The 23575-nt window shown below is 42.7% G+C and overlaps 1 protein-coding gene across 2 annotated transcripts; it reads right to left on the reverse strand.

Annotated features, from left to right (window-relative positions):
• Positions 1-3434: 3434 nt before the first annotated feature.
• On the reverse strand, positions 3435-21709 carry stm (starmaker). Of its 2 annotated transcripts, XM_038725704.1 has the most exons (14): positions 21615-21704; positions 19588-19646; positions 18892-18909; positions 18705-18746; positions 18559-18588; positions 18441-18479; positions 17823-17858; positions 16752-16790; positions 15924-15989; positions 15701-15730; positions 4898-5713; positions 4509-4565; positions 4244-4293; positions 3435-3804 (listed from the first exon to the last, which is right to left on the reverse strand). In XM_038725704.1, exons 1-13 carry the CDS (start codon positions 21623-21625, stop codon positions 4283-4285), a joined length of 1254 nt encoding a protein of 417 aa, XP_038581632.1. In that variant the 5' UTR covers positions 21626-21704; the 3' UTR covers positions 3435-3804; positions 4244-4282. The 2 variants fall into 2 exon arrangements, with proteins under 2 accessions (XP_038581632.1, XP_038581633.1); XM_038725705.1 differs by lacking the exon at positions 15924-15989 and having other exon boundaries at positions 21615-21709.
• Positions 21710-23575: the final 1866 nt, after the last annotated feature.

Consider the following 23575-nt stretch of genomic DNA (forward strand, 5'->3'; position numbering starts at 1 on the left):
CATCCAAAAGGTAGGGATGGGACGGGACGGGACGGGACGGGACGGGACGGGACGGGACGGGACAGGCAACAATGACCGGACAGGGAATGAACAGAAACACCAGACATTTATACACAGTGACTAACGAGCAGGGCGGGAGCAACACAGGTGACAGGGATCAGGACTAACGAGGCAGAGAGACAGAAGGGAAAACAGAGACTAGCAGGCAGGCAGATTACTGAGGGGGGAAAAGACAAAACACAAGTTACTTAACACTAAACATCAGAGTAATATAAACAAGCGGACAGATCACAAATGAACTAACACCAACAAGGAACACAGACAGAAGCTAAGGCAGACACCGAGATAACAGGACAGATCAGAACCACCACACAAAAGCAGAAGACTGGATACAAGACCACAGACAGACAGGACTGAAACCCAGACACAGAGACACCAAAATCAAAACACCAAGAAACATAATGTGCTGCAGTGATGTTAAATGTGCTGCAGTGTTGTTAAATGTGTTGCAGTGATGTTAAATGTGCTGCAGTGTTGTTAAATGTGCTGCAGTGTTGTTAAATGTGTTGCAGTGATGTTAAATGTGTTGCAGTGTTGTTAAATGTGTTGCAGTGATGTTAAATGTGTTGCAGTGATGTTAAATGTGTTGCAGTGATGTTAAATGTGCTGCAGTGTTGTTAAATGTGCTGCAGTGTTGTTAAATGTGCTGCAGTGTTGTTAAATGTGCTGCAGTGATGTTAAATGTGCTGCAGTGTTGTTAAATGTGCTGCAGTGATGTTAAATGCGTTGCAGTGATGTTAAATGTGTTGCAGTGTTGTTAAATGTGCTGCAGTGTTGTTAAATGTGCTGCAGTGTTGTTAAATGTGTTGCAGTGATGTTAAATGCGTTGCAGTGATGTTAAATGCGTTGCAGTGTTGTTAAATGTGCTGCAGTGTTGTTAAATGTGTCGCAGTGTTGTTAAATGTGCTGCAGTGATGTTAAATGCGTTGCAGTGTTGTTAAATGCGTTGCAGTGTTGTTAAATGCGTTGCAGTGATGTTAAATGCGTTGCAGTGTTGTTAAATGCGTTGCAGTGTTGTTAAATGTGTTGCAGTGATGTTAAATGCGTTGCAGTGATGTTAAATGTGTTGCAGTGTTGTTAAATGTGCTGCAGTGTTGTTAAATGTGTCGCAGTGTTGTTAAATGTGCTGCAGTGATGTTAAATGCGTTGCAGTGTTGTTAAATGCGTTGCAGTGTTGTTAAATGCGTTGCAGTGATGTTAAATGTGTTGCAGTGTTGTTAAATGTGCTGCAGTGATGTTAAATGTGTTGCAGTGATGTTAAATGTGCTGCAGTGTTGTTAAATGTGCTGCAGTGATGTTAAATGTGTTGCAGTGATGTTAAATGCGTTGCAGTGATGTTAAATGTGTTGCAGTGTTGTTAAATGCGTTGCAGTGTTGTTAAATGCGTTGCAGTGATGTTAAATGTGTTGCAGTGATGTTAAATGTGTTGCAGTGTTGTTAAATGTGCTGCAGTGTTGTTAAATGTGCTGCAGTGATGTTAAATGCGTTTTAAATTTTTTTAATTTAAAGGCATTTCTTATCACTCATATGCTAATGATAACCAGTCTCTTTTTGGCCTGATGACTATGACAATCTGACCGCACTGAGGACTGGATGGCTGAAATCTGTGACTTGTTCATGTTTCTTTCATTTCAGAAACATTGTCAAGCTCAAACCTGTTCCCTGAAAACCGGAACTTGAGATGACAATTCATGCATTAATTTCCCCCCTGGTTATATTACTGTAACTCCCTTTTCACCTGCCTCAGCAAGTCGTCCCTGATCCATCTACAAATGGTCCAAAATGCTGCAAGGCTGTTGACCAGGTCCAGCTGACCTAGTCACACAACACCAGTCCTGTCTTCATTAAATTGGCTCCCTGTCAAGTTCAGGATTCAGTTCAAAATGTTCCCTTTGACATGCAGAGCCCTGTATAGTCAGTCACCCGGGTACATCTCGGACCTGTTCTACCCATATACCACCAGTAGGTCACTTAGGTCCTCAAACTAAGGCCAACCAGTTGTTCCGTGTTTGCGTCTGAAAACTAAAGGTGCATTTCAGGTCTTTGTTTCGCTGATAGCTGTTTAATGTGTACAATGGTGTACCTTTTAACAGCCATAAATGCCTCAGTTTTAGTGACTTATTACCTTTATTGTTATGTTCGTTACTTAACTATTTTACAGTTTTATTGTTGCTGCTTAGCCTATGTATTGTTGTAAAACACCTTTACTGACCTTTGTGGACGATTATCTAAGGCTGTGAGTTTGGTCCCTCTCCTTAAGTTGCCTTCACTGCCTGGGCAGTAACTCTGCAAGTCCGATTGGCATCTGCAGTTCTCATCACAAGTGTTGAAGACTTTTTGTTTGGCTTCGGGTGCCACCTCATGTCTCTCTTCTGGGTCCCATCCGAAGACCAATGGGCAGACGGAACAGGCCACCCAGGACCTGAAGACGGCTCTGCTCTGAGTTTCAGATCATCACCCCTCCTCCTGTAGCAAACAGTTGCCCTGGATGGAGAATGCTCCCAACTCCCTCACCAGCTCTTCCGCAGGTATGACAACATTCATGGTCTTCCTGGGTTTTCAACCTAGCCTGCTAAAGTAGTAGTAGCAGTTCCTTTGGTGCAGGCAATGGGTTTGAAGAGAGGCCCAGTCTACCCTTATCCATAATGTGGCTCGCAATCCGACGCCTGGCTGACTGGCACCATGTTCTGCTGCCTCATACCAGCCTGGTCAGAAGGTGTGGTTGTCCTCCAGGGATTTCCCTCTACAAGTGGAGTCGCATAAGTTGGCGCCTCATTTTTGTCGACTCGTTTGAGATTGAAAAGGTCATAAACCCCTTAGACATTTAAGAGTAGGCTTAAGACTTTCCTCTTTGATAAAGCTTATAGTTAGGGCTGGCTCAGGTGAGTCCTGAACCATCCCTTAGTTATGCTGCTATAGGCCTAGACTGCCGGGGGATTTCCCATGATGCACTGAGCTCCTCTCTCCTCTACTTTCTCTCCCTCTGTATGCAACCTCATCCCATTATTGCATGTTACTAACACAACTTCTCCCCTTTCTGGTAGTCTTGTGCTTTCTCGTCCCTCTCCTCTCTCCTCCTATCACTTCCTGCAGATGTTTCTGGCTCTGGAGCTGTGGAGGCTCTGGGGTCTGGAGCTGTGGAGTCTGGATCTGTGGAGGCTGTGGGCCCCAGATTGGAGTTTGAGGGTGTTGGTTTTTTTTCTGCAACTAACTGACCAATGGAAGCTTGGTCGCCTAAGACTCTTCTTATCGACTAATGGTTAGGTCTCAGCTATTCAAAAACAAATGACAATAAAATATATGTCAAAAATAAAAATCATAGTGTATGGTTACAGATCAATAATTAGTGTAATTAAAGACTCGGAGACTCAGCGTGCAGTGAGAAAAGTTTCTGACAGTTCAAACTTTATTAGCAGTTCCTCTGTGAACAAACAAACAAGTCTTGATGGTTGGAAAGTAAATGATGACTGTATGTACATTTTAACACACAGAGCAGATCTGAGATCAGCAGCTGTTTTAATGTTTCAGCATTAGACTGAAGGCAGAGGGTGAGACGCATGACAGACACACAGACAGTCGATTGTTGGAAAACTACAACGGCCAGAGTTTAAAGAAAATGGGGACGACCAATCAGGAACAAGCTGAGGAACGAAAACAAACAGGAAATTGAACATTGAAGTTTAGTTGCAGTTTAGCTTGTTGTTGTTGTTGTCATGGCAACAGTATTCCACCACGGGGTTGGCTCTGACGGGAAAAAAAACACAAAAGCACTCATTTACTCGGTGACTCGGCTGATGATCATGTAAATATCATTAGATTCTGCAGTGTGTCGTCTTTAGTAACATATCTATGTTGTGATGCAAAATCTTAAGAACATCACATCACAAGAGAACTGATCAATTAAGTGACTGAATGATTGAAAAATTCAGTCAGACAAACGTGTGATTTTTAGTCCCTATGTGACATCATATATTCATTTCTTCTCTGTTGTGGGTCTCTGACTATTGGTGAACAGTGAGCAGGGTCTTTCTTTCCATTTGTCCCTGAATGCAGCACAGGTTGAAACGTTTGTTTTTTGGTGCAGTGTGAATGTGCAGTAGTTTGGGCACAGCAGTTAGAGGTGTGTTCAGCTGCACTGGGACCTGACTCATTCCATCAGTAGAGACACGGTGAATGATGATACCTGGAGTCGCTGAGCTTCCACAGGTCAGAGGCACAGCATTTAATTCATGGCTAAAAGAAGAAAACAGAGATTTAAAAAGGTCCACTTTCTCTTCTGAAGTGATAAATTAGTTGGTTGAACAGATACAGATAATGCTGTACTCGCTCATCCCCAGTAAATATTACTATAACGAGTACAGTCTAGGCCTGCTCTATATGAAGAGTGCAATGAGATAACTTGAAGGGGCAGAATTGAATTGGCTGTGGGGCAGTGTGATGTCCTTTACCCTTTGTGGTGGCAAGGGTGGAGTCATCAGATTGGTCTGGTTTGTCAGCTGGTGTGACTGCAACAAAGAAACAAGATGGAGGCTCATTAACACTAAGTGAGGCCACACCTGTGTGATGTCACTCTCTCAGGAAACCTTTGTTTTGTTGGAAGGCTTCAAACTAACTTTTGCATGTCTCTTGATGATTCATAGTGTTCAGTACTTCAAATTCTTAACTGAATTGTTTGTTTGTCCATCCTACATTCTTTACATCAACTCCTGAAAACTGCATCTAGACCCTTTGGCATCTGAATTCTTCTTTTATAAAAATAAGGAACACATGGACTCTGAATGTTTGGAACATAAAGAACGTGTGAACCACTGGTGGTCAGTCATCAGTCTCAGTTTACCTTCAGTGGAGTCTGGAGTTTCTGGACTCTGCTGCTCAGGTTCCTTGGTATCTGACTTTTCAGAGTCATCCTGGTTCACCTCCTCTTTCTCCTCAGTGACATCAGACTCCAGCATGTCACTGCTGTCCTGATTGTCAGGCTCAGCTTCATTGTCATTATTGATCTGACTCGTGTCACTGTCGGTCTCATTAGTGTCACTGTCGGTCTCACTCGTGTCACTGTCGGTCTGGGTTTCGACGTCCTCATCTTCATCCTTGATAGCACTGTCGTCATTCCCTTCACTGTTGTCATCCTCTGAGATCACCTCCTCCTCATGTCCTGCTTGTTTCACCTCCTCTGACATTTCCCTGTCATTTATTTCATCTCCCTCATCCCTCCCCACTGGTTCCTCACTCCCTGCTTCCCCTCCCTCCTCTGAGTCTTCTGAGGCCTTGCTGTCATCCTCATCAGCCGTGGTGACCTCAGAGTCAGAGTCTGTTTCGGTCTTCTCAGCTTCAGCCTCAGAGTCAGAGCCGGAGTCAGAGTCAGAGTCTGTCTCAGTCTTCTTAACTTCAGTCTCAGAGTCTGTCTCAGAGTCAGAGTCTGTCTCAGAGTCAGAGTCTGTCTCGGTCTTCTCAGTTTCAGCCTCAGAGTCAGAGTCAGAGTCTGTCTCGGTCTTCTCAGTTTCAGCCTCAGAGTCAGAGTCAGAGTCAGAGTCAGTTTCGGTCTTCTCAGCTTCAGCCTCAGAGTCAGTCTCAGAGTCAGAATCAGTGTTTTCGGTTGAGTCGTCGTCAGTGTTGTCGTCACTTTCTACACCATCTGCAGCGTCCTCATTATCTGAGGATTAAAGATACACACAATTATTTATCATATGTCTGGTAAATCTGTGGTCTGTCTTTATCCAAATACGTCCAAGTTATTGATCACACATGCATCAACGGGCCAGTCGATGTATTGCTACTGTGGCTGCAGAGTAACATTAATGGCTGATGTTGAAAATATTCAGACTTTGCTGCCTGAATAAAGATACCTGGTTGTAAGACAGAGTTTATACACAGAAAACCAAACACCCCTCTGTTTGATCAAACTACTAATAATAAAGTTATTATTAATGGATGTGCTTAGCCTAGCTTTGCATAAAGTCTAGAGGGAGGGGGAGCCTGCTAGCATAGTTCCATCTAAGGTTACAGTGTGTGTATATATACACCGATCAGCCATAACATTGTGACCACTGACAGGTGAAGTGAATTACCCTGATTACCTGGTTAACACGGAGATTGACGGAGATTGCTTTGTGTGGAGGGATGGCAGAGCCAGGCGGCGTTCATTGGAGGAGCGTAGTGGCCCAGAAGGAACCTAAGCTTGTATTATGGAGTTTAGGTAGATGGTGCAGACCCAGTAGTCACTCTGTATGCAGCATTAGAGACTTGGATTTCATTGAGTAATGGAGGGACATGAGTCCTTTTGGGCTAACCAGAAACCAGATGGGCTGCTGAGTTCTGAACCATTTGTAGGGGTTTCACCTCAGCTGGAAGACCTGCTAGGAGGGCAGAGAGATAACCATGGCCTGTACCAGGAGCTGGGTGGACTACTGACTAAGGTAGGGCCTGATTTTTCTTATGTTGTGTAGAGCAAAGCGGCACGACCGAGAGACCAGCAGCAACATGGTCTGAAAAGGACAGCTGGTCATCAGTCATGACACCCAAGTTTCTCGCCACCCTGGTTGGAGTGATGGTTGATCAGCCAGTTGGTAGTTTGATGTTATGGTGGATAGATTGCTTGGCTGGAATGACCAAGAGTTCAGTCTTAGAGAGGTTTAGTTGAAGGTGGCGAGGATTTCATCCATGCAGATATGTCAGAGAGACAGTCCATGATCTGCGCGGTGGGGTCGTCAGGAAGGAAGAATAGGTAGAGTTGTGTATCGTCAGCGTAACAGTGTTAAGAGAAGCCATGCGAGCCAACGATCAGCTCCAGTGAGATGGTTTCAAGTGAGAAGAGAAGGGGCCCTACCACCGAGCCTTGGGGCCCCCCTGTGGAGCAGCAGTGAGAAGAGGACACTCGTAGATCTCTTACTGTATTGATGCTTTATAGGGCTGCAATGATTAGTCAACGTAATCGATGATGTCAACATTTTTTTTGTTTTTACAAGTTTAGAATGCTATTTCATCACTAAATACACTTTTGAGCGGAGAATTTGAATATTGACAGTTTTACCAAAGTTGATGGCGAATCAAAAATGTGTTCGAACATTTTTGGGGGTTGAGAAGCTCCACAAGCGCCCACGAGGTTAGCCCTGGTTCCAGATACTCAGAAACAACAGAGCAGCAGCGACAGAGGAAAGGCCACAACTTATAAGATCATTTCAATGTTCGTACCGCTGTTATTCTGTCATTACAATCTGAGTAATGGTTTAACATTTTAAAGTAAATTAAGAAACATCTGGCTCGTGATGTAGCCTACAAAACATTCTCCAGTAAGTCATAGTCTAAAACTTATAAGCACTGTTGCAAAGGGGACTGTTGCTTTATTATTCTAAATATTTATATTTATATATTGTTTTAATTGTTAGTGTACAGTTGTGGTTAGAGTACTTGCTTTTAATTTGCTTTTATTTTATGTAGTTCCAAAGCAAAATTATTTGTTAAAAAGTTAAAAATTGGAGTTCCACAAGGATCGGTGCTTGGACCAATCCTGTTCACTTTATATATGCCTCCTTTAGGCAATATTATCAGGAAACACTACATAAACTTTCATTGTTATGCAGATGATACTCAATTATATCTATTGATCAAGCCAGATGAAACTCATCAGTTAGCTAAACTCCAAATGCGTCTTCAGGATGTTAAAACCTGGATGACCTGTGATTTTCTAATGTTAAACTTAAGTTATTGTTCTGGGGCCCAAGCACTTCGGTGACTTCGGCATTATATAAAGATATAGTTTCCCTTGATGGCATCACCCTGGCCTCCAGCACCACTGTGGGGATCTTGGAGTTATCTTTGATCAGGACATGTCGTTTAAGTCTCACATTAAGCAAATTTCAAGGACCGCCTTTTTTCACCTACGTAATATTGCGAAAATCAGGAACATCCTGTCTAAAAATGATGCAGAAAAACTAGTCCATGCATTTGTTACTTCTAGGCTGGATTACTGCAATTCCTTATTATCAGGCTGCTCGAAAAAGTCCATTAAGACTCTTCAGCTGATCCAGAATGCTGCAGCACGTGTTCTGACAGGAACCAGGAAAAGAGATCACATTTCTCCTGTTTTAGCTTCTTTGTTTGGCTTCCGGTAAAATCCAGAATAGAATTTAAAATCATTCTTCTTACCTACAAAGCTCTCAATGGTCAGGTACCATCTTATCTTAAAGAGCTCATAGTACCTTACTACCCCACCAGAGCACTGCGCTCCCAGAATGCAGGGTTACTTGTGGTTCCTAGAGTCTCCAAAAGTAGACTAGGAGCCAGAGCGTTCAGCTATCAAGCTCCTCTCCTGTGGAACCAGGTTCCAGTTTGGGTTCAGGAGGCAGACACCATCTCCACATTTAAGAGTAGGCTTAAGACTTTCCTCTTTCCTGTCTTAAGCTTATAGTTAGGGCTGGCTCAGGTGAGTCCTGAACCATCCCTTAGTTATGCTGCTATAGGCCTAGACTGCCGGGGGATTTCCCATAATGCACTGAGCTCCTCTCCCCTCTACTTTCTCTCCCTCTGTATGCAACCTCATCCCATTATTGCATGTTACTAACTCAACTTCTCCCCTTTCCGGTAGTCTTGTGCTTTCTCGTCCCTCTCCTCTCTCTTCCTATCACTTCCTGCTGGTGTTTCTGGCTCTGGAGCTGTGGAGTCTGGATCTGTGGTTGCGGGTCTAACCCTAACCCACTACTATAAATATCTGTACCATTTTTCATTTAGTCTATAGCAACATCACCTTTACTGTCTGTACCTCTGTGTGTGGATATTGTGTAGGCTGCCTCACTCTCTCTCCCCCTCGCTCTCTCTCCCGCTCTCTCTCCTTCACCCCCAACCGGTGGAGGCAGATGGCCGCCCACCCTGAGCCATGGTTCTTCTTGAGGTTTCTGCCTCTTAAAGGAAGTTTTTCCTTGCCTCTGTCTCCTAGTGCTGCTCTTGGTGGGAATTCAATTCAATTCAATTCAATTTTATTTATATAGCGCCAAATCACAACAACAGTTATCTCACAGCGCTTTTCATAAAAGAGCAGGTCTAGACCGTACTCTGTGATGATATTTACAGAAGCCCAACAGTTCCCACCAAGAGCAAGCACTAGGCGACAGAGGCAAGGAAAAACTTCCTTTTAAGAGGCAGAAACCTCGAGCAGAACCATGGCTCAGGGTGGGCGGCCATCTGCCTCGACCGGTTGGGGTGAGAGAGAGAGAGAGAGAGAAAGAGAGAGAGAGAGTGAAAGAGAGAGAGAGAGAGAAGAGAGAGAGAGAGAGAGAGGGGATGTAAGGAGAGAGGAGGGGAGGGAGGCAGCCTACACAATATACACACAGAGGTACAGACAGCGAAGGTAATGTTGCTATAAACTAAATGAAAAATGGTACAGATATTTATAATAGTGTTAATGGTAACCATCGTAATGTTAATGATTATAATAACAATAAGACCAGCGACAACAGTCGCTGCAGTAGAGGGTGTCGAGCAGGAACACGGGGGCAGCAGGCGACCCGCAGCCACAGATCCAGACTCCACAGCTCCAGAGCCAGAAAACCTGCAGGAAGTGATAGGAGGAGAGAGGAGAGGGACGAGAAAGCACAAGACTACCAGAAAGGGGAGAAGTTGTGTTAGTAACATGCAATAATGGGATAAGGTTGCATACAGAGGGAGAGAAAGTAGAGGAGAGAGGAGCTCAGTGCATCATGGGAAATCCCCCGGCAGTCTAGGCCTATAGCAGCATAACTAAGGGATGGTTCAGGACTACCTGAGCCAGCCCTAACTATAAGCTTTATCAAAGAGGAAAGTCTTAAGCCTACTCTTAAATGTGGAGATGGTGTCTGCCTCCTGAACCCAAACTGGAACCTGGTTCCACAGGAGAGGAGCTTGATAGCTGAACGCTCTGGCTCCTAGTCTACTTTTGGAGACTCTAGGAACCACAAGTAACCCTGCATTCTGGGAGCGCAGTGCTCTGGTGGGGTAGTAAGGTACTATGAGCTCTTTAAGATAAGATGGTGCCTGACCATTAAGAGCTTTGTAGGTAAGAAGAATGATTTTAAATTCTATTCTGGATTTTACTGGAAGCCAATGCAAAGAAGCTAAACAGGAGAAATGTGATCTCTTTTCCTGGTTCCTGTCAGAACACGTGCTGCAGCATTCTGGATCAGCTGAAGAGTCTTAATGGACTTTTTCGAGCAGCCTGATAATAAGGAATTGCAGTAATCCAGCCTAGAAGTAACAAATGCATGGACTAGTTTTTCTGCATCATTTTTAGACAGGATGTTCCTGATTTTCGCAATATTACGTAGGTGAAAAAAGGCGGTCCTTGAAATTTGCTTAATGTGGGACTTAAACGACATGTCCTGATCAAAGATAACTCCAAGATTCCTCACAGTGGTGCTGGAGGCCAAGGCGATGCCATCCAGGGAAACTATATCTTTAGATAATGCGTCACGGAGGTGCTTAGGCCCCAGAACAATAACTTCAGTTTTATCTGAGTTTAACATAAGAAAATTACAGCTCATCCAGGTTTTAACATCCTGAAGGCACATTTGAAGTTTAGCTAACTGATGAGTTTCATCTGGCTTGATCGATAGATATAACTGAGTATCATCTGCATAACAATGAAAGCTTATGGAATGTTTCCTGATAATATTGCCTAAAGGAAGCATATATAAAGTGAAGAGGATTGGTCCAAGGACAGATCCTTGAGGAACTCCATGAGTAACTTTGGCGTGCATGGAGGACTCATCGTTAACATGTACAAACTGAAATCGATCTGATAAATAGGACTTAAACCAGCTTAGAGCGGTTCCTTTAATGCCAATGAAATATTCCAGTCTCTGCAATAGGATCTGATGGTCAATGGTATCAAATGCAGCACTAAGATCTAATAAAACCAGTACAGAGACAAGTCCTTTGTCTGATGCAATAAGGAGGTCATTAGTAATTTTCACCAGTGCTGTCTCTGTGCTATGATGAGCTCTAAATCCTGACTGAAAATCCTCAAATAAACTATTGCTCTGTAGAAAGTCACACAGCTGTTTAGCAACTGCTTTCTCCAGAACCTTAGAGAGAAATGGAAGGTTAGATATAGGTCTATAGTTTGATAAAACATCCGGATCAAGTTTGGGCTTTTTCAGAAGAGGTTTAATTACAGCTACTTTAAAGTACTGTGGTACATAGCCTGTTGATAAAGATAGATTGATCATATCTAGTATAGAGGTGCTGACTAAGGGTAAAACATCTTTAAGCAGCCTAGTCGGGATGGGGTCTAAGAGGCAGGTTGATGGTTTAGATGAAGAAATTATTGAAGTTAGTTGGTAAAGATTGAGGGAAGCAAAACAGTCTAAACATGTATCTGGTTCTACAGCTGTTTCTAAGGTTCCTGAGTTTAGAGATAAGTCGGTGCCAGTTGAGGGCAGGTCTTGGTGAATTTTGTCTCTAATAGCTAGAATTTTATCATTAAAGAAGCTCATGAAGTCGTAACTACTGAGAGCTATGGGAATACTTGGCTCAATAGAGCTGTGACTCTCTGTCAGCCTGGCTACAGTGCTGAAAAGAAACCTGGGGTTGTTCCTATTTTCCTCTATTAATGACGAGTAGTACGCTGCTCTGGCATTACGGAGGGCCTTCCTATAAGTTTTAAGACTATCTTGCCAAATTAAACGAGAATTTTCCACTTTGGTGGAACGCCAATTCCTCTCAAGTTTCCGTGATATTTGCTTTAATTTGCGAGTTTCAGTATTATACCATGGAGCTAACCGTCTTTGTTTTAGTATTTTCTTTTTTAGAGGGGCTACAGAGTCGAGTGTCATTCGCAGCGAGCCAGCAGCACTATCAACAAGATGATCGATTTGGGAGGGACTGAAATTAGCATAGGAGTCCTCCGTTACTTTGTGACTAGATAATGTATTTAGAGCTGATGGAATCGCATCCTTAAATTTAGCTATAGCACTATCAGACAGACATCTTGTATAGAAATTTTTGCCCAATGGCGAGTAGTTCAGCAATACAAACTCAAAAGTTATCAAACAGTGGTCGGATAAAGAGGGATTCTGTGGGAACACCACTAAATGTTCAATTTCAATACCATACACCAAAACAAGGTCAAGGGTGTGGTTAAAACAGTGAGTCGGTTCATGAACACTCTGAGAGAAGCCGATGGAATCTAACAAAGAGATAAACGCAGTACTGAAGCTGTCATTCTCAACATCTACATGAATATTAAAATCCCCTACAATAATAACTTTGTCCGTTTTAAGGACTAAAGTTGACAAAAACTCTGCAAATTCAGATAAGAATTCAGAATACGGGCCAGGTGCTCGGTACACTATAACAAAAAGAATTGGTTGCAGTGATTTCCAACTTGGGTGCGAAAGACTAAGAACAAGACTTTCAAATGAGTTATAGTTTAGTTTAGGTTTAGAGCTGATTAATAGGCTAGAGTCGAAGATAGCTGCAACTCCACCTCCTCGGCCTGTGCCTCGAGGAATGTGAGTATTAATATGACTGGGAGGGGTGGATTCATTTAGGCTAACATATTCTCCATCACCCAGCCAGGTTTCAGTAAGACAAAATAAATCAATATCATAATCTGATATTAGTTCATTTACTAGTACACCTTTAGAAGAGAGAGATCTGATGTTTAAGAGTCCACATTTAACTCTCCTATTTGTTTGCACTATTGCTCTTGTGGTTTTAATTTTTATAAGGTTTTTATGCACAGCTCCTCTTCTGTTTACCTTTTTAAATAATTTCGATGGTCGGGGGACAGACACCGTCACTATAGGGTTTTCACTAAGTAACTCCTGAAATGGAGGAGCAGAGAAGTGTGTTAGACTGCGACTCTGCGTAGGGTTTTGGGTGGGTAACTGCTGAAAAAGAAGGGCAGAGAAGTGTGTTAAACTGCGACTCTGCCTCCTGGTCTCAACTCTGGGTTGTCATGGATTTGGTCCACTAATAAACTTGGCCAGATTTCTAGAAATGAGAGCTGCTCCTTCCCAAGTGGGATGGATGCCGTCTCTCCGGATCAGACCAGGTCTTCCCCAGAAAGTCTGCCAATGATCAACAAAGCCCACATCGTTTGCTGGACACCACCTCGACAACCAGCGGCGGAATGACGACATACGGCTATACATGTCATCACTGGTCAGATTTGGCAGGGGTCCAGAGAAAACTACGGTGTCCGACATTGTTTTTGCATATGTACACACCGACTCAACATTAATCTTAGTGACCTCCGATTGGCGTAACCGGGAGTCATTACCGCCGACGTGAATAACAATCTTACTGTATTTACGTTTATCCTTAGCCAGCAGTTTCAAATAAGACTCAATGTCGCCCGCTCTGGCCCCAGGGATGCACTTAACTATGGCCGCTGGCTTCGCTAACTTCACGTTTCTCAAAATGGAGCTGCCAATGATCAGAGTTGGTTTCTCAGCGGGTGTGTCGCTGAGTGGGGAAAATCTGTTAGAAACGTGAACAGGTTGATGATGCCCCGTGGACTTTGAATGCTTACTATTCCTCCTTCGGACAGTCACCCAGCCCCCCTTTCCTGGCTGCACAGGGGATGCCGGAGGACGGCTACCAGAGGCTAACTCAGGCCGTTCCGCACCGACTACCGGGGACTGGCTAGCTACAGTAGCTAAAGACTGATCTACCAGGGTGCGGAGCCGGACTTCTAACTCACTGAGCCTCGCCTCCATGTCTATAAATAAACTACACTTATTACATGTACCATTACCGCTAAAGGAGGCAGAGGAGTAACTAAACATCTGACACACCGAGCAGGAGAAAGTAGGAGAGAGAGAGGGAGAAGGAGAAGCCATCGCTAGCTGCTAAGCTAAAGTCGCTAACGGCTAAGCTAAAGTACTGTAGCGTCAGTTACCAAAACTTTAGAACAACTATGAGATTGAACAGCAGTCACTAAAAGATGGAAAGAACTGTGAGTGCTTAGGCAAAATTACTGTAAAGAATAAGTGTTTAGCGAACAGTTGGCCGCTGTAATCTAACAAATGTAACTGTTATTTAGCGAGAGCAGCACAACACGGTACCAACACACAAGCACCGGAAACGGAAATGAGTCGACACGCTTACCGCAATACGTCAGCACGTCAGGTTTGTTTCCAGTGAGATATTGAGCTAAACAGTGAACTGTTGGGCTTCTGTAAATAGCATCATAGAGTACGGTCTAGACCTGCTCTTTTATGAAAAGCGCTGTGAGATAACTGTTGTTGTGATTTGGCGCTATATAAATAAAATTGAATTGAAAAGTTTTAAAGTTAGTATAAATAAGTGAATTATAGGAGGAGCCTTTTTAATGGTAACATTAGCTAGTTAGTCTGTGTGTTGGAGATCAGTAGTTCACTAGAAAGATATTTAATTAGTTAAATGCTTTAATTAGAGTTAGGGGTAGGTTAAGGGGGTGACACAAATAATTGTGACTAGTCGACTAGTAGACTAATCGAATAAACAATTAACAGATTAGTTGACTATGAAAATAATCATTTAATAATAATTAGTTGCAGCCTTAATGCTTTATTGATTCTTCTATGTTTTTCCTCCAAGTCACTTTGGCTAAAGGTGCCAAATGAGTAAATGTGCTGGACAAACAAGTCCGATCCATGGAGGCCCCACCTTGCAACCTGCTAAGCCTCGATGGGTCAGGACTGTTTTGTTGGTGAAAGGGACCTACACAATATATTAGCCATGTGGTCATAATGTAATGGCTGATTGGTGTACCTTCCAACAACTGAAGACTTCTTGAAGAATTGGTTTACTAGCTGGGGGTACTAGAAGCAACAACAATACCAGTAGCAGTAATGGTAGTAGTAGCTGTAGGAATAGTCGGACCTTTCTCATCTCAGGGCTTCCAATACTGACCCTTTCAGAAAAAGTGACAAAGCGTACTTATCTGACGGGTTCGTTTCTAAGTACTCCTGGATGTGTCTGTACGAGACGCTCTGGGGCGTCTTTGTGCCTAATCCTAAGTCATCGACGTTATGCTTGTCGGCTCACGGCCGATGTGCTAGCATGTAGGGTTAGCCTCCTTAGTGTTGCTGTGATGTAGCAAACGGTGCGTTTCATACGGACGCTGAAGGGTACCTTTAGCGTCAAATAATTACACCTTGTCACGCTGTCTAAAAGCGTTTTAATGATGCACTGAGATGAGAACATCTTGGAATAGTAGTAGCAGCAGTAGTAAGGTGTCAGGGATCAGGGTCAGTGGTCTAAGCAGATGTTTTGTGCAAAACTTCTTAAAATCAGGATAAACGTGCACAAAAACAACATGAAATCTATGTAAGTGAACCTGCATAACCAAAATCTCTGTTTTCTTCTTTACCCTGAGTCTCTGTGACTGTATCTGGGTCCACTATACGACCAGCCCTCAACACTGACATCAGTGGAAGTTCTTCCCTGTTTGTCCCTCTGTGGACACTAAATATGTTTCCTGTATAATTACAACAGTTTTGTGGTACAGGTTTTTGTTACAGACCCTGATAATAACTAAAAAGGAGTAAAAACATTTTAGGTGGAAAATTTAACAATAATTTAACTTCCTGCTTTCTTGGGGGAAATTCTGTCTAAGCTTAAAGAGCCTCTTCAAACCTGTTTCTACAAGAATTTCAAATAAAACAACAGACACACTGACCTTCAGTTGTCTCATCTGAATCTGAAGGATCTGAAACACACAGATGAACAGAAAAATGTTTCCTTGTATGTTTTTAGGGAAATGAACATCCTCATTCTTTGTGTGAGTTTCCCCCTCAGTGTGACTCTGCTGTTTGGTTTACTGTTTCAGAGAAAAGAAGTTCCATTGTCAAAAAAACTAAAGACAAAGATGGAAACTGAAGCTGACGGCAGCGGAAAATCACCTTCAGATGATTCAGCTGAGTCGTTGCTGTCAGCAGTTTCTGTGGAGTTCTGCAGGCTGTCTCCACCTACAGAGACCAACGCACAGCAGTTAGCGCTGATGCTAGTCTTCTTCCTCCTGATAAAGTATTTACAATTCAGTTCACTTTTCTTTATATAGTGTCAGATCATGACAGAAGTTATCTCAGGGCAGAGGGGTACTACGAAGCGAGATGACTGTCAGCGAGGTGTGTTGAGCTTAATGCCAGATTTCAGTGTTACAGAGGTGTCTCTCGTTTTGCCTAACTACATCAGCATGAATAACTTAATGTAAACATGGCGCCCTGCCACTCACTCTTATTATTGCAGCTAATAGAAGACAGATTAGAACACTGATTATTCTATTGGGATTTGTCACAGAGAATTTTCTATCAATTAAATTCCCTTGACTTGGCTGTCATTAAGGGACAGTGTCTGATACATTTCTTGAGCATCAAGTTTAAACTTTAAGAGCTCGATGTGCAGCTGTCAGTTGGAAATAAACAGTAGGCACTGATCGGTTTTTGGGTGGTAAAATAAATATTAACGTACAAATTTACACAATTTTCTGCCAGCCTTCCTCTCTAGCTTTATTTGCAGCAACATTGTTGCCTCTTGGTGTAATAAATTTTTAATAGTCTCCTTTATAACGACCTGTTCCTCTTGACTGAAGAAGCCGCAGGTGATTGGTCCTTTTGTGCAGAAGAGTCACATGACTCATTAAATGCCCCCTTTTATGGCCGTGTCCAACTTGCTTCATAGTACACCCCTCTGGTCTGGACTGTGCTCTATAATACAGGTAAACAGGTTACCTTGAGTCTGTTCATCAGAGTCTGGGCTGTCATCAGCACCTTAGGAGAAAATAAAGAGACGGGTTATCCTGAGGTTTTTATCTGTGTGCCACAGTTTGGGGTTTTGGTTTTTGTATTTCCTTGGGTTTTTTTGAAGTAGTCTTTCTCTGGTGTCCTTGCTTTGCTTGGTATCTGTCCTGACTGCCTGATGTTTCTCACCTGTGCAACCAGCCTGCCTGCTTGTGTTTGAGGGTGTCTGTAAAGTCCTTTCTTCCTCCCTGGTCTTCTTGTGGAGTGTCTCTGCCTGTTCCTGAATAATCTGTTGAGCTATAGATTTACTTTTGGATTTCTGAGCACCATGTATTTCTGTTATTTATTCTCCGGACTGCCTGCCTCATCTGGACTATGAGGTGCAATCCCTCGGATAGAATAAACACCACTAAATGTACCTGCTCTGCGTAGGTGTTCTGCTTTTGGCTCCAAATCCGTGTTTTCCTACACTGCGGTCCCTTTCTGTCTCTCTGTAGATGTTTTGTGTCTCTGTGCTCATTTTCTGTCTCTGTAGTTGTTTTGTCTCTCTGTTGTTGTTTTGTGTCTCTGTGGTTGTTTTGTGTCTCTGTGGTTGTTTTGTGTCTCTGTGCTCATTTTGTGTCTCTGTAGTTGTTTTGTCTCTCTGTAGTTGTTTTGTGTCTCTGTGCTCATTTTGTGTCTCTGTAGTTGTTTTGTGTCTCTGTGCTCACTTTTGTTTTGTGTCTCTGTAGTAGTTTTGTGTCTCATTGCTCACTTTCTGTCTCTCTGTGGGTGTCTTCTGTGTCTTTGTATTCAGTATATGCTCCGTGATTCCTCTAGTCCCTGGGCCTGTCCCCACTTGCCCCTGGTTTGTAATTTGTCCACACCTGGCTGTTTAAAGATACTAAAGATTCTAATGTGTGAAACCCTTCCTCTCACCGTCTGCCGTCTGAACCAGGGTACACACATGAACTGTAACAACTATTTGAGATGAAACTATGCAAATATCCAGAAACCATGACAAGAACACAGAACCAATAATCTGAAGTTATTTTTCTGTTCACCAATTAAACACAGACTGACCTGTTGATCCAGTCGCCTGATCTGATGCTGAGGGAGCTGAAAGACAGACAAGGGAACGTGAACAGCCAAAAAGGTCAATGTGAACAGACAGACAGGTGAACGTGGACAGACAGACAGGTCAGTGTGAACAGACAGGTGAACAGGAACAGCCAAAAAGGTCAATGTGGACAGCCAGACAGGTGAACGTGAAAAGCCAAGAAGGTCAATGTGGACAGCCAGAAAGGTCAATGTGGACAGCCAGACAGGTGAACGTGGACAGGTGAAGGTGAAGGTGAACAGCCAGACAGGTGAAGGTGAACGTGAACAGCCAGACAGGTGAACGTGGACAGCCAAAAAGGTGAAGGTGAACGTGGACAGCCAGACAGGTGAACGTGGACAGCCAGAAAGGTGAACGTGGACAGCCAGACATGTGAACGTGGACAGCCAGACAGGTGAAGGTGAACGTGAACAGCCAGACAGGTGAACGAGGACAGCCAGACAGGTGAACGAGGACAGCCAGACAGGTGAACGTGGACAGCCAGACAGGTGAACGTGGACAGCCAGACAGGTGAACGTGGACAGCCAGACATGTGAACGAGGACAGCCAGACAGGTGAACGAGGACAGCCAGACAGGTTACCTTCAGTTTGTTCCTCAGAGCCTGTGCTGTCAGCAGGATCTGTGGAGACACGTGTTGTATCATTGGTACAGTGTGTAGTGTGTGTATTCTGTTAATGTACCGTGGAGCGTGTTGTTACCTGGCTCTGAGGTCACAGGTGTAGTTCCAGCTATAATAACAACAACCAACAGCAAAATAAACAACAACACATGGAGCGGTCAGTGTGTGTTTTGAATGTGTGTATGTGTGTGTGTGTGTGTGTGTGTGTGTGTGTGTGTGTGTTACCAGAGTCCAGATACTCCAGCAGCGGGTCGAGTCTCTCTGAAACTGCACAACCAAAACGTGTTTAAATCATCAGCCTGCAGGGGGCGCTGACAGCCCACAGGATCTGATGTCATCTGGAGGCGGGGCTTCTCCACAGGGTCAAAAGATCAGATTTAATTTACTCTGAATTCAAAAAGTTTATATTTACCATCATCTGTTGTTCCATCTGCAAGACAGAGAGATAATTAATAATCCATGTCAGTGATCAGTAGCGTATTGATCCTTACATCCTATTAATTCAAGTTATAAATATGATACAATTTTCCATTTGTTTTAATGATGTAATCATAACAATAATGTGTTACATGTAAATCTATATATTAAATCATTAAATGAATCAATGAATAAAGGCTGATCCTGAAATGTAATACTTATTAATGATGTTTCATAGTGAATATTATAAATATATATTATCTTCATATTGTTAATAATAGATGTTATTTCCAGATAATGTTTCATACTGATCAATACATTATTATAAATATTATTCATTAAAATCAATGACTCCTGAAAAGATTTATCACGTCATTAAATAATAAAGTGAAAAATAATAAATTGTATCATGATATCATGTTATTTATATTAATCAATATTAAACTGATTAAAAACAAAGTTCCGTGAACTATTTTACTCATTTGGATCAAATCTATTGATCATTATTTCATCTCTATTTTTTACAGTGTGTTTTAGGAAATAATTTTCTCTCAACATGAACAAATCAACAAAACTCAAAAGTTTGCTTTCATTGCTGATCGATTATTGATCTTTGCCAATAGATAAAGTAAGTTGATTTTAGGTAAACAATGATAATGATTGGTCATTCAGAAGTGAAGTCATAGTTGACCTGGAAGAGGAGCCGCCAGAGAAACGACAGCGAGAGACGCCAGCAGCAAAACACCACACCTGTAACACACACAGACACACACAGACACACAGTGCACGGACACACAGACAGACACACACAGTGAACATGATGATCTGACTGCAGCATGTTTGGATGTTGGTTTGCTTGATGATGATGTCATACAGGAAGAGAGAGACAAAGTCTGAAATCTTTTTTTCATTTCATAAAGATTCACAAATATCTAAAATGGCTGCTGACAGCAAAGTATGAACTTATATAAACTTAAATAAACACTTTTAGCCAAGCTGTCATCGTGTAAACAGAGACTCTCCAGCAACAAGAGTAAACTAAAGAACGTGACATAGTGAATGTGACATGGTGAACGTCAGTGGTGAATGTACAGTGGCGAAAATTATGTGGTGAATGCACAGTAGTGAATGTAAAGTGGTGAACATGACGTGGTGAATTAAAATGGTGAATGTAAAGTGAATGTGACGTGGTGAACTTGACGTGGTGAATTAAAATGGTAAATGTAAAGTGGTGAACGTGACGGGGTGAATTAAATTGGTGAATGTAACGGGGTGAACGTGACGTGGTGAACATGACGTGGTGAATTAAAATGGTGAATGTAAAGTGGTGAACGTGACGTGGTGAATTAAAATGGTAAATGTAAAGTGGTGAACGAGACGTGGTGAATTAAATTGGTGAATGTAACGTGGTGAGCATGACGTGGTGAACATGACGTGGTGAACATGACGTGGTGAATTAAAATGGTGAATGTGACATGGTGAATTAAAATGGTGAATGTAAGTGGTGAATGTGACGTGGTGAACATGACGTGGTGAATAAAAATGGTAAATGTAAAGTGGTGAACGTGACGTGGTGAATTACATTGGTGAATGTAACGGGGTGAACGTGACGTGGTGAACATGATGTGGAGAATTAAAATGGTGAATGTAAAGTGGTGAACGTGACGTGGTGAATTAAAATGGTAAATGTAAAGTGGTGAATGTGACGTGGTGAACATGATGTGGTGAATTAAAATGGTAAATGTAAAGTGGTGAACGTGACATGGTGAATTAAAATGGTGAATGTAACGGGGTGAACGTGACATGGTGAACATGACGGGGTGAACATGACGTGGTGAATTAAAATGGTGAATGTAAAGTGGTGAATGTGACGTGGTGAATTAAAATGGTGAATGTAAGTGGTGAATGTGACGTGGTGAACATGATGTGGTGAATTAAAATGGTGAATGTAACGGGGTGAACATAAAGTGGTGAATGTCAGGTGTGCTGAGCGGCTGGTGGGCGTGTCTCTTCAGCCTGCAGGTTACATGACTGTGTGTCTTTGTGATTGCTCTGCAGGGATAAAACAAACAAAGCGCCTCTTCTTTCCCGTAACGTATAGAGAGAAACCAGAGAAAGGGAAAACCAGCTCAGACCCTCAGAGACAGGAAAGCTTTAAGGTTCACTTTGAGAGTCGAGTGTCGGGTGAAAAGGAGACCGCTGCTTTATGCTGAAACACTGAGGTCCTTCTGCTGGATTTACACAGACCGGACTCAGACAGGCCACACAAAGCCTGAATACTGATGCGAGCAGAGACAACAGAGGAAAGCCTGAACAAAGACTTGAGCAGAAAGGTTCCGTTATCAAAGAGATGTAGTTTTACATCAGAATCTGATAAATATCACTGTGGAAAAACATGAAAACATTTCCTTTTGAAAAGTCCCAAAACGGAGAAACTCGAGTATGAGACTGAAAAGTGTGAAGTACAAGACTGACGTGAGATCAGATTAGATGATCATTAACTCACATTAACAATAAATGTTTAAACACTAGAGCAATGTCAGCCAAGGACTCCGTTCCAGTACGTCACAAGATAAAGTTTCAATGCTTCTAAAGTTTCTCAGAGGTCTCTAACTTTCAGCATTCCTAAATGTGTTTGTGATCTCTCTCTTCGAGTCAAACACTCACTAACAAAGTCAGTTATTTCAGTTCATCAGAAGAGTCAAAGTATAAACTCACCGTTGGAACATCTTGTTCAGCAGTCGACTGGAAGAAAACTTCAGTGTGATGAAACTTCAGCGTTTGAACTGAGCTGAAGGAGAGCTGCAGCTTTTTATCCTCCTCCTCCTCCTCCTCCTCCCTCCTCTGGTCACATGTCTCTACGTGTCCGTCTGAACGGCCACACTCTTTTAACAGATTAATCCAGTTTAAATATACTGATTCAGCCTGATCTGCATCTCATCATTAAGGGCAGGTTTACAGAGTTTAGACCACACTGATACAGAGTTTAGACCAAGGCTGGATTATAACTGGTCCTACAAGCTTCAGGCCCCACAGTGTGTCCTCTGCTTTGTAGTAATGCAGGTGAATATTTGGGGGGGAAATTCAAAACTAACGAAACAAAACAACAACCACAGGTGGAAGATGTCATTCTCCTTTACTTAATCAGGTAACAGTAAAAAATGATACCACAGTCTCACACGACAGAAGAGTGAAGACAAAATCCAGTTCAGATGCATAAAACAGGCCAGAACAACACTTTTGAAAGCAGAGTTCTATTTTAAGCAACATTAAAGGATTCAGTGAGGCGTCCTGAGTTCAGTTAAAGAGTTAGTGTTTCTACATAATGAAACCAAACTCCAGCAGTCCGAGTGTAAACTGACCACAGACACGCTCCTACCAGGAAATGCAGAAAGACACTGTGTGTGTGTGTGTGTGTGTGTTGCTCTCATTCAGAAGAGAACTGGTTGGACGATTTCTCCCAGGAACAAAGAGATCATGTGAAGGAGGCTGCTCATGAAATAAGCTCAGTGACTCAGAACAACCTGTTACTGAAACACCTTCACGTCCAGACACACCACAGGAACAACATTTTTGCAGCTTGTTAACTTAATGAAGTTTGGTCTGGCAGTTTCCATAAGTGACAGTCTCTGACGTCCTTACAGGCAGCAGGTTGTCCAACACATACAGCAGAGTTCAGGGGTCATTTTGGTAGTGGTGCAAATATCATTAAAAAGTAATGATAGTAATAATTATAATGCTTCCTGCTGCCCCCGTGTTCCTGCTGGACACTGCGGCTACAGTTATTATTAGTCCTATTATTATTATTATTATTATTGCTATCATTAATTTTATTATCATTACTGCCACCATTCCTATTATTTAACTTCTGTATGTGGAACTCTTATGTGCTGCTGTGCGTCCTCTCTACAAGTGCTGATCATGGTTGGAACAGAGTACAGTATGTAGTTTGATTATGGAGTCAAAAAACAGCCCTGGCATTTGCAAAACCGGTCATATATTCAAACTCAACAAATGTTGACATAAAAAGCATAAAACCACACAGACTGACCAGAATGCAGAAATGTACAAGACAGAGCACACACTCAAACGGCATGCACTATGGCTACAGTCGCTGAACGTATGCCGACAACAGTTTACCATCTGAGAGCGGCGGCAGAGCGCTGGGTGCTACGACATGAAACGCTCCACTAACAGGCACATTCAGCACAAATACAAAGGCTGGACGCAACATACATAACAATACAACAGCTCTGCATCGTTTCACCAGAACATGAAAAGAGCACTGTCTAGCCACGGTACAATAAATACATGTGACTTACCATCATGCAGATAGTCCAGAGAGTCCAGTTTCAGTAGGATCTCTTTTTCCGCCACCATCAGCATGAGGGCTCCAAACTGTCCTGTGACACTCCTCAGGCGATGCTTGATCAACTTCTTTCACATACACTTGTGTGCAGGAGAGGGTCAACAAATATCTGTAGGCCAAGCCTATTTTGTGGTAGGCAGGAGTGAACAAGAGCAAATAGCAACACAGTGCACATTTCACCAAGATCAGTTTGATCTTTCTCCATCTCTGAGGCAACAGGCTGTGGCTGTGTATTCACGGAGTGGACACTTTTCCAGTGTATGACGAGGTTTGACAACGCTCAACTGTTGCATCTTCATCAAATTTAAGC

This window comes from Micropterus salmoides, unplaced genomic scaffold, assembly GCF_014851395.1.
Source record: "Micropterus salmoides isolate LMB-PRFRI ecotype aquatic unplaced genomic scaffold, ASM1485139v1 Ms_hic_scaffold_17, whole genome shotgun sequence".
In the NCBI taxonomy this organism is placed as follows: domain Eukaryota; kingdom Metazoa; phylum Chordata; class Actinopteri; order Centrarchiformes; family Centrarchidae; genus Micropterus; species Micropterus salmoides.